The 20,186-nt window shown below is 41.5% G+C and overlaps 1 protein-coding gene across 1 annotated transcript; it reads left to right on the forward strand.

Moving 5' to 3' along the window:
- Positions 1 to 10,971: 10,971 nt before the first annotated feature.
- LOC311063756 (uncharacterized protein) lies at positions 10,972 to 19,650 on the forward strand. The gene is made up of 6 exons (XM_084083343.1): positions 10,972 to 10,978; positions 11,726 to 11,758; positions 12,804 to 13,004; positions 15,387 to 15,463; positions 16,427 to 16,470; positions 19,164 to 19,650. Exons 3-6 carry the CDS (start codon positions 12,812 to 12,814, stop codon positions 19,228 to 19,230), a joined length of 381 nt encoding a protein of 126 aa, XP_083939469.1. The 5' UTR covers positions 10,972 to 10,978; positions 11,726 to 11,758; positions 12,804 to 12,811; the 3' UTR covers positions 19,231 to 19,650.
- Positions 19,651 to 20,186: the final 536 nt, after the last annotated feature.

Consider the following 20,186-nt stretch of genomic DNA (forward strand, 5'->3'; position numbering starts at 1 on the left):
TGCCTGTGCTCCAAGGATCATATTTTTCTAGTCTGACGAATGATTTCACACTTTAAACATATATCATTTATTTTAAGTTTCGTGAAAAAGTTCAGATTAAACTAAAACATATCTCTGAAAAAATAAAGGCTCCAATTAACATCCAATTATTTTGTTAAAACCTGTTTTAATCATTGGTGACAACCTGAATCTTTGGTCTTTAATGTTACTGACAGAATGTGGAGTATATTGCCATCTAGAGGTCAGGGCCCAACAGAGTGGATGTTTCGATGGTGGATACTAACTAAGTAGGCTACATACTCAGGTACTCTGCTTTTGCTGTACTTGAGTATTATATTATTATATACATCTCAAGTCACGAGGCATATATTTTCTTTTTATATGTACTTAGTATGACATAGTATTGTGATTTTGCTACTGTTGTAGCCAATTTGATGTTTGTTATGTTGTATAAGGTGTGTGAATATTGCTGTTGCCATTCCACCTGCATACTGGAGCATGGGTCGTCTTCAACAGGGGGTCCGGTACCGCGAGGGGGTCCTCAGAGTTACTGGGGGGGGGGGGGGGGCCGCCAAATGTTTGTGGAGTATACCCCTATTCTGGGGGGAACATTTGCATGTAGCCTACAAATGTAACCAAATGGACCCATAAGAGTCTATTTGGTTTCATGTGTACTCTCAGATTTACAAATCAACCAAACTGGTGACGCATTGTGAGCTTTATGTAGATCTGCTATTTTCACTACTTTTGTGCGACACTCTTGTATGATTTACAAAAAACATATATAATATTAATAATTTAATCCATAATATATGGAGAGACCAGGTCTGCCTGACAGCAACGAAATAAGAAAAGGGAGAGGGGGTGATCATGAAGTCTTGACAGTATGCCAAGTGTTAACCCATTAAGACCTGCGGCCGATTCTACAAATCGTCTCTGTCGGGTGGAAACCTCATATGTCCAAAACTGTTACTTTTCAGGATTCAAATTCAAAAATAGCAAAAGTAGCAGCTCTACAAGCTTGCGTTTCGAGCTTGTAGATCTGCTACTTTAGGTACTTTTGAGTGACACAGTAGGATGATTAAGTAGGGCACTCATTTACGAAAAAAACGAAAAAAGTTTAGAAAGAAAAGAAAATGTAGATAAGAGGTTTCTGCCCGACAGCAACGAAATGCCTTCTAAATCCTAACAGTTTTCTGAAAAAACATATGTTACTATATAAATGATATAGCTAAGATCTAAAATGACACAGATGCTTTCCCTGTTTCAATGGGTTAATTTAACTCTGAGAATTTAGTGTACAAATGGACCCAAATGGATCCATACCAGTCCATTTGGTCACATCTGTACTCTCAGGCTAGCCTGATTATCAGACTGAAGCGGTCCACTCAGTGGAGTGGGCGGGGTCTATGGTCTCGAGCCAGGCTACTCTCTAGCCCCTTTTCCACCAAAATAACTTTGGTTCTAGAAACGGTTCCGTTTCTCGATTCTTGGAACCTTGGTGCTTTCACGGAACCGGCAGCGAACCGGTTTCCACCAGTTTTAAGCAGAACTATTCTAATTGGGGGTGGCATAGCTCAGAGGTCAGCAACTTTTAATGTTAAATGAGCCATTTTGGACCAAAAAATTAATACAAAATCTGTCTGGAGCCGCAAATATAATGAGTCTTATAATGAAGGTAACACGGGCTATTAAGGAGAGACAGCGAGATCCGATACCGACCTCGACGTTGCCATGCCATCGTCGCGACGCTACTGACCGTCGGTTGTTCGGTCGGTTGCGTCGCGACGCTACTGACGGCGACGCGACGCAACCGACCGAACAACCGACGGTCAGTAGCGTCGCGACGCAACCGACCGAACAACCGACGGACCGACCGAACAACCGACGGACCGACCGAACAACCGACCGACCGACCGACCCGCGGAGTCCTTCGCGCACCAGGCAACGTCAATTTCCATCCGATCCATCGACCTTATCTGCGCTCTTCTGGCGCAGCCCCCCCCCCCCACCTGTCCCCCCCACCTGCGTGACCCCCCCCCCCGGGACCCCCCCCCCCGGGACCCCCCCCCGGGACGCCCCCCCGCCCAAGGGGTGGATAGTAATAATTGTATATTTTGCGCATTTGATCCAGAGTAGTTGAGATTTGATTCGGCCATATCTTTCTGAATGTAACTTGTATTTTTATAATTGTATTTTTTATATGATCTGTAAAGTTTATATTTTCATTTGCTACCAGGCATGAATTCATTATAATTTATTATATATATTTTTCCTTATTTTCTTTCTTTATTTACACGTGCGTAATAAACGAAGCATTTTGAGATTTTATCCGCCCAGATCTTTATGAATTTTACTTGAATTATTATAATTTTAATGTTTATATGATCCGTACATTTTATATTTTCATGTGGTATCAGGCATGAATTTATTTTATTATTTTATTTCATGTATTTACATGCGCGCAATTACACGCATCTAACTATTGGACTCAGCTCTGGGGACACGGTGCGGCTGCAGAGTTTACCTTGCAACATATATGATAGAGCAACTTAAGTGCCTGCAGAACTTAATAATATAAGCACACTTATTCTCCAGGCAGACAGACAGAAACAGTCTGTCTGTCTGTCTGTCTGTCTGTCTGTCTGTCTGTCGGTATATTATGTTACGAGCGACCAGAGTCGCTGTCCTGGCGGAGACCGCGGAGTCCTTCATGCCACCAGGCAACGTCAATTTCCATCCGATCCATCGACCATATCTGCGCTCTTCTGGCGCAGCCCCCCCTATAACCTATAACTCATCTCTGAAGTGTCTATGTTACTTCTGTGTATTCATTATGAGTTGATTAATACTCAATAAAATGATACATGTTGAAATGTAACTTTCGGATCAGCGCGCATCATGCGCTGTAATTTCTCCTTCACTTTGCTGCCCAAAAATAGCTGATCTACAAGCTCACAACGCATCAGCGGGACGTTTTGAGGAAATCCGATATTTTTGGAGAAGCTCTTCTGTCTATTTAATGTTCTGTATGAGTCATAATAGTAGCCTGGTTATTAATCTACAATCACCATTTAACGCCGTTGATGAAATGACTGAGCGCGTGTCTGAGCGCATGTCAGGGTGGGTGTGTGTGTGTGTGTGTCTGTCTGTCTGTCTGTCTGTCTGTCTGTCTGTCTGTCTGTCTGTCTGTCTGTCTGTCTGTCTGTCTGTCTGTCTGTCTGTCTGTGTGTGTGTGTGTGTGTGTGTGTGTGTGTGTGTGTGTGTGTGTGTGTGTGTGTGTGTGTCTGTGTGTGTGTGTGTGTGTGTGTGTGTGTGTGTGTGTGTGTGTGTGTGTGTGTGTGTGTGTCTATCTCCAGCAATGTACCGCTTGCCTACAGCTGCCCGCCCCTAAACCCACAAAAATATACAATATAGAGGGGGTCCCTGCTTAATCTTTCTCTCAGCTAGGGGGTCCTTGGGCTGAAAACCCTTGTGACAGATGATAGCCGTTTGAAAATCGCGCAAGAATTAACAGCTAAACTGTTGATAAATAGATAGATAGACAGACGAACAGACAGACAGACAGACAGACAGACAGACAGACAGACAGACAGACAGACAGACAGACAGACAGACAGACCCAGGCCGTGGGAGGCACTCAATCACACTAACCGATGCGCTTTCTTAATTATAATATATAAGAATAATAATTATAATAATCCTACACTTCGCATATATGAATTATTATATTATGACCATACACTAACCACTTCCGACCTATGTTATACGCTATTTGAAAATAGCAGATCTACAAGCTCACAATAACGAAGCTTGTAGATCTGCTATTTGTTGAACAATCACCGCGTTGGGACCGCGTTGGGGGGGTGGCAGCTGTACCGCTGGAGATAGATAGATAGATAGATAGATAGATAGATAGATAGATAGATAGATAGATAGATAGATAGATAGATAGATAGATATATAGATAGATATTTAGATAGATTTAAAGATAGACAGACAGACACACAGACACGCCTTTTTTTAGGGTAAGTTTATTTAATTTTTCATTTCTGAAACAGCTCCATTGGCAGCGCAAAGGTGGAGCTTGGGGGTCCCTAATAAAACCACCAAAAAGGTTAGACTACAATGGGCTATATATATGTAAAGTCGACGTTGTGTATTATTATGTTACGTGCGTAATTACGCGCGTCGCAAAAATCTGATTGATATCGTTAGATAAAGTTCATAATTAAATATAATATATTCATGACTGATACCAAATGAAAATATAAACTTGAAAGATCATAGAAACATTAAAATTATAAGAATTCAAGTACAATTGGCAGAGATATGGCCTAATCAAATCTCAACCGCTTTCTGTCTCCTGCACAAATTATGCTGACCTACAATAGTTATGAGTGACCCCCTGGGCTTGGCGGAGGGGCTCCGGGGGGGGGGGGGGGGGGTCGGGGTGGCACGGGGATAGCTTGTGGGGGCTAGCCTACAGTGGGATGTACAGTACACGTTGTGTATGATTATGTTACGTGCGTAATTACTTTGAAAAATCATGTGCGGCATCCAAGAGCATCAAAGAGCAGATCCAATGCAGCAGACTCTGTATCGCGCTTCAGAGCTTGTTGATCGGGGGGGGGGGGGGGCACGCAGGTGGGGGGGGGCACGCAGGTGTGGGGGGGGGGGGGGGGGGCTGCGCCAGAAGATCGCAGATATGGTCGTCTTGGTCGATAAATTGACGTTGCGGTGCCATGAAGGATCGACTCCATGGGTGGCCACCGACGGAGTCAACCAACGGCGTCGGTTTCGTCGGTTGGCTCTCGACGGCGTCGGTTGCGTTGGTTGTGCGTCGCAACGCTACCGACGCCGTCATTAGCGTCGCGCCGCTACTGACGGCGTCGCTACTGACCGACGCAGTCAGTAGCGTCGCGCCGCTACTGACGGCGTCGCTACTGACCGACGCCGTCAGTAGCGTCGCGCCGCTACTGACAGCGTCGGTACCGTTGCGACGCACAACCAACTTAACCGACGCCGTCGAGAGTCAGCATAATTTGTGCAGGAGACAGAGAGCGGTTGAGATTTGATTAGGCCATATCTCTGCCAATTGTACTTGAATTCTTATAATTTTAATGTTTCTATGATCTTTCAAGTTTATATTTTCATTTGGTATCAATCATGAATATATTATATTTAATTATGAACTTTATCTAACGATATCAATCAGATTTTTGCGACGCGCGTAATTACGCACGTAACATAATAATACACAACGTCGACTTTACATGTATATAGCCCATTGTAGTCTAACCTTTTTGGTGGTTTTATTAGGGACCCCCAAGCTCCACCTTTGCGCTGCCAATGGAGCTGTTTCAGAAATGAAAAATGAAATAAACTTACCCTAAAAAAAGGCGTGTCTGTGTGTCTGTCTGTCTATCTTTAAATCTATCTAAATATCTATCTATCTATCTATCTATCTATCTATCTATCTATCTATCTATCTATCTATATAACTATCTATCTATCTATCTATCTATCTATCTATCTATCTATCTATCTATCTATCTAACTATCTATCTCCAGCGGTACAGCTGCCACCCCCCCAACGCGGTCCCAACGCGGTGATTGTTCAACAAATAGCAGATCTACAAGCTTCGTTATTGTGAGCTTGTAGATCTGCTATTTTCAAATAGCGTATAACATAGGTCGGAAGTGGTTAGTGTATGGTCATAATATAATAATGTATATATGCGAAGTGTAGGATTATTATAATTATTATTCTTATATATTATAATTAAGAAAGCGCATCGGTTAGTGTGATTGAGTGCCTCCCACGGCCTGGGTCTGTCTGTCTGTCTGTCTGTCTGTCTGTCTGTCTGTCTGTCTGTCTGTTCGTCTGTCTATCTATCTATTTATCAACAGTTTAGCTGTTAATTCTTGCGCGATTTTCAAACGGCTATCATCTGTCACAAGGGTTTTCAGCCCAAGGACCCCCTAGCTGAGAGAAAGATTAAGCAGGGACCCCCTCTATATTGTATATTTTTGTGGGTTTAGGGGCGGGCAGCTGTAGGCAAGCGGTACATTGCTGGAGATAGACACACACACACACACACACACACACACACACACACACACACACACACACAGACACAGACACAGACACACACACACACACACACACACACACACACACACACACACACACACACACACACACACACACACACACACACACACACACACACAGACACACACACACACACACACACACACACACACACACACACACACACACACACACACACACACACACACACATCCTGACATGCGCTCAGACACGCGCTCAGTCATTTCATCAACGGCGTTAAATGGTGATTGTAGATTAATAACCAGGCTACTATTATGACTCATACAGAACATTTAAATAGACAGAAGAGCTTCTCCAAAAATATCGGATTTCCTCAAAACGTCCCGCTGATGCGTTGTGAGCTTGTAGATCAGCTATTTTTGGGCAGCAAAGTGAAGGAGAAATTACAGCGCATGATGCGCGCTGAATCCGAAAGTTACATTTCAACATGTATCATTTTATTGAGTATTAATCAACTCATAATTAATACACAGAAGTAACATAGACACTTCAGAGATGAGTTATAGGTTAAAACTGAATCTCTCCAAATGCTTGGACACTAAATAAAGTAGTGCCAATTGCTTTCGTGAAAGGACATACAGGCAAGACAGATGTAATAATAAACTTTTATTTGATTTAATGATAATGCACGGTAACTTTGATGTTGGTTGGGGTAATTAATGACTATAGCAACATGTCATCCCGACCCTATTTACCAAGTTAATTCATTCAGGAAATATTAGTAGCCTATAATATTTAGAGAATACATTTTATTGACATTAAAATAAAATAAATATAGCTGCTGTCGATTCGACTCAGGGACCAAATAATAATAATATATAATATATAATAATAATAATAATAATAATAATAATAATAATAATAATAATAATAATAATAATAATCCTTGAATAGCCTCAATTTCTCCACCATATATATCTGCGCCAGAAGAGCTAGATATGGTCGAATGGATCGGATGGAAATTGACGTTGCCTGGTGGCATGAAGGACTCCGCGGTCTCCGCCAGGACAGCGACTCTGGTCGCTCGTAACATAATATACCGACAGACAGACAGACAGACAGACAGACAGACAGACAGACAGACAGACAGACTGTTTCTGTCTGTCTGCCTGGAGAATAAGTGTGCTTATATTATTAAGTTCTGCAGGCACTTAAGTTGCTCTATCATATATGTTGCAAGGTAAACTCTGCAGCCGCACCGTGTCCCCAGAGCTGAGTCCAATAGTTAGATGCGTGTAATTGCGCGCATGTAAATACATGAAATAAAATAATAAAATAAATTCATGCCTGATACCACATGAAAATATAAAATGTACGGATCATATAAACATTAAAATTATAATAATTCAAGTAAAATTCATAAAGATCTGGGCGGATAAAATCTCAAAATGCTTCGTTTATTACGCACGTGTAAATAAAGAAAGAAAATAAGGAAAAATATATATAATAAATTATAATGAATTCATGCCTGGTAGCAAATGAAAATATAAACTTTACAGATCATATAAAAAATACAATTATAAAAATACAAGTTACATTCAGAAAGATATGGCCGAATCAAATCTCAACTACTCTGGATCAAATGCGCAAAATATACAATTATTACTATCCACCCCTTGGGCGGGGGGGCGTCCCGGGGGGGGGTCCCGGGGGGGGGGGTCACGCAGGTGGGGGGGACAGGTGGGGGGGGGGGGGCTGCGCCAGAAGAGCGCAGATAAGGTCGATGGATCGGATGGAAATTGACGTTGCCTGGTGCGTGAAGGACTCCGCGGGTCGGTCGGTCGGTCGGTTGTTCGGTCGGTCCGTCGGTTGTTCGGTCGGTTGCGTCGCGACGCTACTGACCGTCGGTTGTTCGGTCGGTTGCGTCGCGTCGCCGTCAGTAGCGTCGCGACGCAACCGACCGAACAACCGACGGTCAGTAGCGTCGCGACGATGGCATGGCAACGTCGAGGTCGGTATCGGATCTCGCTCCTCCTGCTATTAAGTGTATATTAGCCTATCAAAATTACTACATACAAATGCATGTTAATGAGCGTTCATTAAATATGGTAACTTCTCGTAGCAGATCAAACATACAGGTAATCCAGCAGCATTGGCTGTGAAAGAAAACAACTCTGTCTATGAACTATTCAATTCTCTATTTTCCTCAGTTATCTTTACTTTTTGGCATTTGGAATCACACCGGTTTGTCTACACAAGCCACCTGTCTGGCTCCTCGCCAATAAATGTGTCGCAGGCTATGACGCAAATTTTAGTTGACCGAAATGTTGAAACTTTGTATTTATTCTACACATTTTTACAATATTGGAAAACGTAAGAATGTATGTTTCATGTTTGGCATGCTACAGCAACATTAAATTAAAATGAAGCTGTGAAGAAAACAAACATAGTTAATTTCCATATATTTTTTGTAAAGCTACAGGGAGCCACGGGAGGGGCTAAAGAGCCACATGTGGCTCCAGAGCCGCGGGTTGCTGACCCCTGGCATAGCTGAATGAGAGTCTGCCTGGGGAGCAGGAGTCCACAGTTGCCCCAGGTTCAATTCCAGGCCTTTCCAGCAATGTGTCAAATATCACCGGTCGAAGTGTCCGTTTCACGGTGGGAAATTCAATCATCAATGGCATTACAGTTTCCCTTTCCTTAAATGTTTTTTATGTTGATATTTCGCTTATTTTTTACCATTGTTTATATCGCATCTGGATCTTCCAACCTGTAGGATAGTGACACACCGCCACTTTGGTTCCCAGTTCAGGGCAAGACAAAATACGTATTTTTTGGTTCCAGCTCCGTTGTATATTCATACTGTTAGGTGCATCATGTTTAGTACAAGTGAGGCATTTTTCACTTCTAAATGTCATCTTCAACAGGATGTGGTCTTTATGCTGCAGGTCTGCAGGGGGGTTGGGGTTGGTTGGCTTTGACGGATTTGGGGAGTCCAAGCATGAGGAATCAGATTATAGTAGTTGGACTTGAATGCATAGAATTATAGCCTACAAGTCTTATGCATGAATGAATGAAGATAAGCCACCCACAATAGTCTGTCTGCTCTCTTGGCCGCATCCTAATGGCTATAAGCCCACAGAGCATCTCCTCGCAGATGATCTAATGCAGGGGTCTTCAACGTTTTTTCAGGCCACGGACTCCTTAGCTGAGAGAGAAAGATGAAGCAGGAATTCCAAAAACTTGTTTGACAGCACTGTCATCAGTGTTGTTAGGGTTCATGTTCATGTTTGTTAGTTATTTGGTTTGTCGACTATGCTTTCTCTTAGTATGTTGTATTTTCAGACCTTTAACCACTTAAACTCTCAATACTTAGTAAAGTTAACCGTTGGCTCTGTACTTGGTCTGCTCTTTATTCCCTCTACACCAAACCTCTTTGCCAAAAATAGCAGATCTACAAGCTCACAACACCTCGGAGCGCAAGGCGTTGTGAGCTTGTAGATCTGCAATTTTTCTGCTAATGTTCCCTTCGGAATAGGGATTCTAGGGTTCAAGTGGTTTATGTGAAAAAGAGAAAAGGTTCCAATCACACAAAGATTTAGAGGCCCACCTGTAGTAACTCTGAGGACCCCCTAGGGGTCCCGGACCCCCTGTTGAAGACCCCTGCTCTTATAGAACTATCTGCAGCATTAACCTCCACCCCATGATGGAGGAGCAGGTGTAGCGCTGTGGATTGTCCCCCTGAAACAGAATCCTTCCCTTGCAACACGGTCTCACTCCGAAAACGTAGCCGGTTGCCTTTTTGTCAGAACCCCGCGACGGAGCCGAATGCCGTCGCTGGACGCCAGCGACGTAATTATGTGCCTTCCACGGTCACTCATAGACATTCATTGAGGTCCAAAGACGACACATTGCGCCGTCACAGGCGGGCCATTGATAATGCATTGGCATTTCAAAACGTGCGCTAAGAAGCTTGTTTGAAATGCACCAGACCACACGCCACCACCCACAAAAACCTGTAAATATTCTGAGTATTTACATACTAGTTTGGTCATTTTTCGATGAGTATTTGTTGAGAACGACACTTTTATTTAACTTTTGTATACCCGTGACGTCACGTCAGATTACTTCCGTATGACTTGATTGACAGTAGTAAAGATCCGATCAAAACTATTTATTTTAATCTAATAGATCTATATAAATGATCTGCTTGTCCACTAATCAATTATTCTGGCACTTAAATGCCTAATGTATGAACAATTCTAGCAATAAATAATTATTTGTAATTTCTTGATTCCTAGCACTCATAAAATCCCGCCTACTGCATCCGGATGTTCACCACGTCCACATACATGAAAACAAACATAACGTTTCCGTATCCGTTCTGAACCGGAAATGTGGTTATAGGCACATTTCACGTTCTGTAAAGGTTCTGGCCTTCTTTTAAAGCTTTTTGAAACAAATAGCAGCAGTCTTTTGCAGTCGCTTAGGAACAAATAGCAGCATTTATTTTTTCTCAAAACGATTTCATGTTTTTTGTAACATTTAGGACGTAAACAATCATATTGAGGGGCAGTTGTGCAGCAAAAACGTCATTACCAGTGTTGCCAGATTTTGTGAGAGAAACAAGCAACCACTGGTCTAGGAAAACAAGCCCAAAAGAAGCAACTATGGGCCACATGACTCATGAGCACTTCAAACATATACGTCAGCTGCTTGAAAATAGTAGATCTACAAGCTCACAACGTGTCGTGATGCGACGCGTTGTGAGCTTGTAGATCTGCTATTTTCAAATTCATTTTTTGGGGAAATTATAATAAGCATACCTGGCAACACTGGTATGCATATGTGCGTCTATGCCTCCCATGATGCATTGCATTGTTTTTCAACTACATCGCGGTAAGTGAAGTCTTGTTACTTTTTCATTTATTTAATAGAAATACATGTTAAATCTGCACCCCCACCACCACTAAATCATAGAACCACAACACAGGGTTGTTGCTAACATGTTAGGGTGTGTACAGTAGCAAGTTGGTTGGTCTGTATAAGTTTAAAACTGTTTTACAGTGGACATATCCCTAAGCTAACAAGCCATAACAAACAAACACAACAACATGAGCTCGGCTATTTGTGTGTGTCCCTCTTCATTTGTGTTTAGTTATGTATTCTATATGCCATGTTTGTTTGCACAACACTAAAGGCAAAACGAAATGTAATCATTGTTTGTGTTTCCCATTCTGAGTGTACAAATGGATGTTTTATTATGAATAGAATACAAAAGGATCCTATTGAGCCATAGTGCTTTCTTGTGGTTTAAGGGTTTGGCCATTTTTCATATACCCTGTGCTAAGTTTGTTTATAAACAAGCTACGTGCTTAACTGAGCTATCCAGTTTAGTAGACCTTGTATTGCGAATTTGTACTACCATGTACTGTTATGTACTGCCATGTACTGTTCTCATGTCTTACTAAATAAAGTACATCAATCAATCAATCAATCAATCAATCAATAAAGACCAAGAGATCCTGAATATCAGTGCTTATATTGTTTAGTTACAGAACTGTAAGGGTCCATTTGGTGGCCACTGGAATATTTGATCTTAAGTATTATGCATTTATATCTTCATTTCCCTCCCCCCCTTTACAGGTTTCTTTCTTTGTCATTCATCACCTTGTTCCAGTGAGTACCAACAACTTAAAACACAATAACACAACCACACATCTTTAACTCACAGCAAATACATGACAGAAATTGGAATAATGTGTGTTCAGTGTTGGACAAACTAAACAAATGTAGCACTCTATTCTACTAAGTTATTCTTTATTAAAGCTCTCTTACAAAATAAGTAGCTACACTTCTATTTGACTCTGAGTGATTGAATGAAACACAGAAATGTAAATGCTACAAATGGATGCACGTGGATAATTCTCTATGAATACCAACTGTACTCAACTCATTTGGTGTGCTGTTGAAGATGTATTGATGTAGCTTTTGTCAACCTGGTGAAGAAAATAGATAGAAACTTGAAAGCTACATCATTCTGAAAATAGTTGTAAAGGTTTTGAATGCCAGACTCTCACTTACATATGTTTTTAATTAAAACATTTGAGTACTTTATCCACCACTGGTTCTACACACCCTGCTTTCAAGTTTAGTCCCATTGTCATACAAAGTGTTTTGTTTTGTGCAGCCATTGTTCTGCAACCTGTTAAGTACTGGGAGCTGATGGTACTGTAGGTGTTGCACGCTATATGAGCAAATCAAATAACAGCATTTATTTTAATTTTATTTATTATTATTTTCTAATCAAACTGATCCCAATCCTGTTTTTTGTTTTGATCCAGATTTGAGTAGGTTTTCCTGATCTCATCAGATATCAGAGTGCTCCCAATCCTGTTTTTTGGTTTTGAACTACCCAAAATCCAATCTAGATAGGGATTAAAAGTTTTTAACTTAATGAGAATTAACACTTTACCCAATTTTATTGTAGGGTTTTATCTTAAATAGCTGATCTAAAAGCTCACAACACATTGCTATGCAACATGTTGTGAGCTTGACGATCTGCTATTTCTGAATAGCAAATTAATATAATTTGGGGTCCTTGACATTAAACATTTACGGTGCCACAGCCAGAAGAGTGTATTTGGTTCCTTCTGTACATTCTTACAATTATTATGAATAAATACATTGTGTAAAATTCTGGTTATTTTCTTTGTCTCAACAGTTCCAAAAATGACACGACCGAAGAAAAAGACATGTCCCAAATGCCAAGCCAATATGGAGGCCAGGAGGATGTCCTGTGGGACATGTTATTCTCTCCAATCAAAACCAGCAGTGGCTGCCAAAGTACTCAAGTATGGCCCAGAGTGGGCCAAAAGAATTGTTAAAGACAAGAATGTGTCTCGCCAAGTGGACAATATGTGCAGTAAGTAAAACTATACGTAGATCCTTCTAAAAAACATGTAAAAGTTGTAAGAAAATATATATTTTTACCTTGATGATTATTATATCAATACAGCTCATGAATAAATCTCAAAATATTAGAATATTACATAAGACCAATCATATAAACAATTTATAATATAGAAATATCAACCATCTTCAAGGTATGTTAATTTATGGACTCAATACAGTATTTTTAGGTTGGCTCAGACAGGGTGCCTTTTTTCCATGTGAATAATCGCATCCTGTGTGCAGTGGCCTTTATAGTGTCCCCCCCCCCAGCTGTCAGCTTATTACATGGTCTTAGCTAGGTAGGTAGGTACTTTATTCTTCCCCGAGGGGAAAGGCAGCTCTCATAGAGACATCAATAAAAACACATTAGATGAAACAAAAAAAATGAATAATAAATAAATATGCATCTAAGCATCGTCAACCTACAATATTAAGAAGACAGACCAAACACTACTCAAGAGTCCGATGGCTTGCATCCCACATCCCCCATCCTAATCAGCCTGATCAAGCCAACCAGATGAGGACTTGTACAGTCTTATTGCTGCAGGCAGAAAATATCTCCTATAGCGCTCCTTCTTGCAACTTGGGACTGACTGTTACATGTAACAGTCTGTTGCTGAAGGAGCTTTTCTGCCCTGCCACAGTAGTAGGGAAGGAGAGGGATTGTCCATGATGGCCACAGTATCCAAAGTGGTACCGAGGACAGAACCAGCTTGATTCAGCCTCCTGCTGTCGCCTTCCTTGATACTACCCCTCCAACATACCGCCGCATACAGTACTGCGCTGGCCACTACTGATTGATAGAACATGTTCAGCAGAGTCCTACACACCAAAGGAGCTGAGCCACCTCAGGAAGTAAATCTGCCCCCCGCCCTTCTTGTATAGGACATCTGTGTTCCCAGTACAGTCAAGTTTATTGTCCAATTGCATGCTCTGGACTACCTCCACATCTCCCTCGATGGAAATGGGAGACAATGGGGGAGCCACCATCTTCCTAAAATGCACCACCATCTGCTTTATTTGGCAATTTTAGTAACAGGTGGTTCTGTTTGCACCACCTGACAAAGCTGTTCACCAGTCCTCTGTACTCCATCTCTTAACCTCTACTGACACATGCCACAATAGCTGAATCATATTCTGCATATTTCTGCAAAGGACAAGTTGCTGGACTTATATACTTGGCTGTCCTGTATATTGCTATTCTGTGTTAAATGTTTGTTTTTATGTGAATATAAATGAATGTGTTAGTGTCATCCACATTGGCTTTTAAATGTTTTTATTTTATTTGTTTTTGTGAGCTTGCAGATCTGGTATTTTCTGCATCCAAGTATGTCATATGTTGTAGTATAAATGAGGCTTTTAAGAGTTTCAGAAATGAATGACTTAGACGTGTTCCCAGAGAACATATAGGTTATCCCGGTCTGAATGGGTTGTGTACATTCATTGAAATTAGCCAAACTATAATTATTGTCAGCGAAGATTTGTAGTGTAGAGTGGCAACAGGAGGGGGCCTAGTATAGAGCACTTTGGAATCAACTAAGTATAGGTTTTAAGTGGTTAGGCACTTAAACCCTATATACTTTGTTGACTGGAGTCCCCCATGGATTTGTACTTGTTCCCTTTACACCCAATCACTACAGCATCACTAAAGACACATAGATTTGGCTAATTTGCCCAATTTTTGTCCACAGCTAGGCGTTTATCTTGTGCTGCTTGTTGTGACTGGCATAGTTGTACAACTTAACAGCATTACCCCACATTGTCATTGTTTTATAGTAAGACATTATGATGTCACGTGAAGGCTTGACCAATCATGGAGACACCTAGCCTGGGATCCAGCCTGATTCGCTACGTTCGGCGGACTTTTTTCTCTCTCTCCGCTTATCAGTCTGGAATGCCTCCTATCTCCAAGGGAGGCGGGACATGACAAACGTTTCGAGTCGTGCCGTGGCTTCTGATTGGTCTGTGGTGCGGGGCGGGACAAAAAAAACAGTGGGATCGTTGTGATTCGTCATTCGTTTGAACAACATCCAATCAGCAACGACGTTGCCTAACGTAACATATGTAGTTCCAGTGTAGTTCTGCAAAACGAGTCAATGGGGTGCGTTCCAGACTGAGAAGCGAAGAGAGAAAAAAAAGTCCGCCGAACGTAGCGAAGCAGGCTGGATACCAGGCTAGGAGACACCACCCTTTTCCCCTCTGATGGGCTATGGGCATAAACAGCCCCTCTCTGATTGGCTATGGGCATAAACACAGATGCATAGAGATTCAGAAAATGTATAGATAGATGTAAAATACTGCTGACATTTACAAAGCATCATGGCTTAATGAACTTGTCTTTTCATCCTTCAAGTTTACAAGAAATGTTCCCAGATGAAAAGGTCCCAGGTCTACCCATATAAGGAGATAACAGGGAGAAGGACAAATGAGGTAAAAAAATATAGAACCCTATCTGTCTGTGTGTGTCTCTCTCTCTCTCTCTCTACACACACACACACACACACACACACACACACACACACACACACACACACACACACACACACACAGGCTACATACACACACATAGGGGACATTTCTGTTTGGTCGATTATTGCTCTATTGTAACAAAGGTTCTTGGCAATAACTGTTATACCGTTGGGACGCATGTTTATTTACTATTTAAATGGTTCCCCATTTGTAGTGAAGATGCAATTATGGGATGAGCATTTATGGGTTGTGGCCACTAAAAATGTGACAAATCAGTCAGGGGGTCAGGGTTCCTACAAGGGTTTATTAAAACAACCCACTGTTCCAGTAAGTTAACTTCACGTCACCAGGCTTTCTGCTTTTCAATAGTGTGAGGAACTGTGAGGTCATTTTACTGCTCAGTGCTCAGATCCTGTTCAGACTACTTTAACCAGTAATTTGCACAAACCAGTTCTACACAAAGAGAGGCCGTTTCTGTACCCGCTCTAGACTCCAAAAAGTCCTGATGCTATCGCACATCACAATGGTTTGATGTGCAGATGGCGATTTAATAGACATCGTCCAAGGCTAATAGTCTCACAGTGTATAGATAAAGGAAGCAGGGAGAGTATTGGAGCAAAGGTCTGACCTGCCCAGGAATCAACCTGGGGACTCAGTGTCAGGCGGTAGTATTTCCCATAACCACTTGGCTGTCGGCCCCACAGAACCATGTTAATTTGTATATTTGTCTTAAGGCTGATCATGACTGAGACAAGCAAAGGTACTAAAAATAATGGTATACCTTACCCAGTGATTTCTTATACTGTGTGTGTGTGTGTGTGTGTGTGTGTGTGTGTGTGTGTGTGTGTGTGTGTGTGTGTGTGTGTGTGTGTGTGTGTGTGTGTGTGTGTGTGTGTGTGTGTGTGTGTGTGTGTGTTTTTTTAGGGCAACAAAGAAGTGTTGGTGCATTGGGCGCCTTGTCCTGCATGGTAAGACATTTTTGATATTATTCAATTGACACTATTTGCCCTACCAGAGGCAGTTGTTTCTGGTTGATCCCACAATTCTTTCTTCCCTCTCAAATTTGCCTTACTATTTAGGAAGGTTACACCTCATCTGTGTGGTGTTGCAGACCTGCCGATGGCCCACATTTTCACATCAAAGTACGCTGGTACAACGTGTCCAGTTAAAGTAGGCAAAATGAAAAGCTGACGACCTAACTTCCAGGTGCTTTTATCTCTCTCCCTCACTCTCTGCTGTGTGCAGCTGTGTGCTGTTCAGCGTAGAGCTTAAGATCTCAGCCCGAGGCCGACGGGTCTGCGCGGCGAGGGCTGGGCCGGGCCCAATTGGTCACGTATTTGTCGGGCATTGGGTTGGGTCACTTTTTGCCAGATCTGAAAGGTATGGCCTACACGAGCCTTTGTCACCATTTTGTCCATACATGGTATGTCTGGTTGTGGTTATGTTTCTTCTGCATGAATAAATAGGCACAGACTACATGGTATGTCTGGTTGTGGTTAGGTTTCTTTGTCGGGTTGTGGTTAGGTTTCATCTGCATGAATAAATAGGCACAGACTACTCATGACATCACTATTATGTTACAAGTATAAATACAGATGGTATATATAAAACGTAGGACAAATATTTCAATTAGACCTTCAATGTCAAATATCCTGAAATATCGATCAATTACATTTTATTATCCATAAATTAGGGTTCCCCCTATCAGTATATCGAACAAAGTTCGATTCATTTAGCAAACCTTGCCGATGGAGTCCATTAAGAGGAAGAGGAAAAGAGAGATAGAACAGGGTACCTCCTTGACTGATGTTGATGTTGATTTGGTCTACCTCCCTAACGTCAAGGAAAAGCACCTTGATTTCTCTGAGATGAAAGGCGAAAGACGGAAAGACGAAAGTGAGGGAGACTTCACTTTCGTCTTGAGGGAGACTTTCGTCTCCCTCACTAACGAAAAGCACCTTATGTGAAGTCCGGCTTAGGTCTGGCAGAACCAGGTCTCCTGGTCTTGTTTTTATCAGGCAGGCAAGCGCAGCGCGGTATCATGATGTCTCTGTGACTATGTAAGCTGCGCTCATAACTGTGGCTGTGAGTTATGAGCTACTTGATACAGTTGAGCATGTGTGACTGTGTGTGCTGTGGCGCAACAGTTGAGCGTGTGTGTATGTGGCGGTGGCCGCTGTGGCGTCTGCATGCATGCAGTGCCCAAGTGGAGCGGAGGACATTGTTGAAACCATCCACGGTCACTTTTGTATATCCTAATAATATTATAGACGTGTGAACTTTGTAGCTATAATAGCCTGTACACCTGTTGCCTGATTTAGCGGCGGCCGTCAGCCGTGTTCTCCAGCGAGGCTCCGATGTTTATTGTTCCTTAATTAGGACGGTGCTTGCTACAAGCTGGGTTTTTGTTTATATATAAAGACAGTTGGAAAAGGGTAGAATGACTCTGTTCTTCGAATCACCAATATGTAATGACAAAAATATAAGGCTGCATGCAACAATTATACTTCTTTAGAATGTCAGGCTTCGGGCTGTGTTGGGCTCCAATTGTCAATTATGTATCGTTTCTGTCGGGCTGGGTTGGGCTGGGCTCACATATTTAGGCCCGATTAAAGCTCTAGCTCAGCGTATGGGCTTGATTGGCAGCTGCAGTCCACCGGCCTCAGCAGTTGAATTGGAAGCTTCTGTGTAATTTGCTTGTACAGCTTGAATCAGGGTCCCCACGGTCATGAAATTCCTGGAAATATTTTGAAATTAAAAAAAAAAAAATCCAGTACTGGAAAAGGTTTGAAATTGATCAAACATCATCAAAGGTCCTGGAATTTATCAAGGGTCCTGGAAAAATATTTGGCTATGCATTGTTTTTGGCTATTGATTTTGTTAAAACAAAACATTTTCATAAACATGAATAATATTACACGAAATATGTAACATAAGTAGTTTTTCGCCGAACGGGCTGTGTGACGGCAGCCTAATGTATGTCTCAAACTTTATTTTTGCTACACTGCCTATCTTTGGGCATTCTACATAGGAGTAAGAGACACATTATTGCGCCGAATGATTGTTATATAGGCCTGGAAATTGGGCTAAATATTCTGGAAAGGTTTTGGAAAAGTTTTGGAAATTCATTGCTAAAAATGTGTGGGGACCCTGTTGAATGTACAGGAAGGTTACAAAATTCACATTGTTGGATTCTAGTAATTAATGACTGTTAGTCGACTAATGTTGTTAATGACTTCTCTTTCAGACTTCAGATATGGACTGTCTGTCACCAGTACTAGAGTAAATTGTTTTATGAGGAACTAATCTAAATTCACATCAGTCAAAATCAAAATAATGAAATTACCAGAAGTGGAATGTTGGCCGCTATGCTTCTTGTCTTATCTTTTTTACATGTAGGCATTAGGCAATAGACATACATGTGCATTAGGGCTGCATGATACTGATGCAAACACTTTTTCCCCTCGACACCAAATCTCGTCACCAAAAATTGATAATCTACAAACTCACGTCACGTCTCAGTGCGAGGCATTGTGAGGTTGTAGATCTTCTCTTAGAATGTTTCAGGTGGTTAATATAAAAATAAAAGGTGTCCCAGTGCCCCTTTTGAAGACCCATGGGATAAATGAATTTCTCTAAATAATGTATTTATACTTTACAGTGACAAAATCTGGGAAGACACATGGGAACCAGCCAAGAAGTTTCCAGAGGACAGGGCCAACCAGTAACCTCACGCCTAAAGGGTACGGTCCGATGAAAGTATGGCTGCCAGCTGATAACCCTCCCCGTATCCGCCTTCGTCTCACCCGATTGGACAGAGGTGGAAAACCAGCATCTACGCCATACTTTGAAACCACTACATCTCAGAGGACAATATTGTACTTTTACTTTGTGTTAATATTTATTTTGGAGATTTTGTTTATTATTAGAAAACATACATTAACCACTTCAGCCTTATTTCGGCCATTTGAAAATAGTCGATCTACAAGCTCACAATGGGTTGCGATGCGACACATTGTGATCTGTCTTGTAGATCTGCTATTTTCATATTACATTTGGAAACTTGAAATGGGACATTCTGCAAGATGAGCACTTTTAGTTTTGGAATACTTTGGAATACATGCCAATGCTTTTGCACTATTACTCAAGTCACATTTAACAGAGTATTTCTACATTGCTGTATTGATTCTTTTACTTAAGTGAAACGTGAGTTCTTCCACTGCCTATTTTGTTCTGTGCAATATGTTTTCTTTGTTTCTTTCTTTGGTGTCATTAAAAGCCTTTTGCACTTTGAATGTTGTTTCTTCCAAGATGTCAATCTATACCAATCAACAGTGATATTAACTGTCTTTTGTCAATGAATGAATGTATCCTAGATATACTGGATATGAGCCAGATACTGTATGTAGGCAATACAGTGTCAGCTGCAGATAGACTATACAACTGTATGGACAGTTGTTTATTCAGACTCATTATCCAAGAAAACATATGTTTTACAAAATGAAATGAAGGTGATGCAAGGAGATACACACTTTTGATAATACATCATTTGCCAACCATGGAAACAATGAGAATTTAAAGCCATACACCCAATAACTTAATGGTTCAGACAATGATGATAGTTATCTATAAGAGGCTATGCATCATATGCCACTCATCTAGACTGTGGCAAAACAAAGCATCA

Source organism: Gymnoscopelus microlampas (assembly GCF_963454915.1).
Source record: "Gymnoscopelus microlampas genome assembly, chromosome: 2".
Classification (NCBI taxonomy): Eukaryota; Metazoa; Chordata; class Actinopteri; order Myctophiformes; family Myctophidae; genus Gymnoscopelus; species Gymnoscopelus microlampas.

Coding starts and splice junctions, on each gene's coding strand:
- LOC311063756 (XM_084083343.1), top strand. CDS start 12,812: ATGACACGACCGAAGAAAAAGACATGTCCCAAATGCCAAGCCAATATG. Junction 13,005..15,386: donor CCAAGTGGACAATATGTGCA/GTAAGTAAAACT, acceptor TCATCCTTCAAG/TTTACAAGAAATGTTCCCAG. Junction 16,471..19,163: donor TGGGCGCCTTGTCCTGCATG/GTAAGACATTTT, acceptor TATACTTTACAG/TGACAAAATCTGGGAAGACA.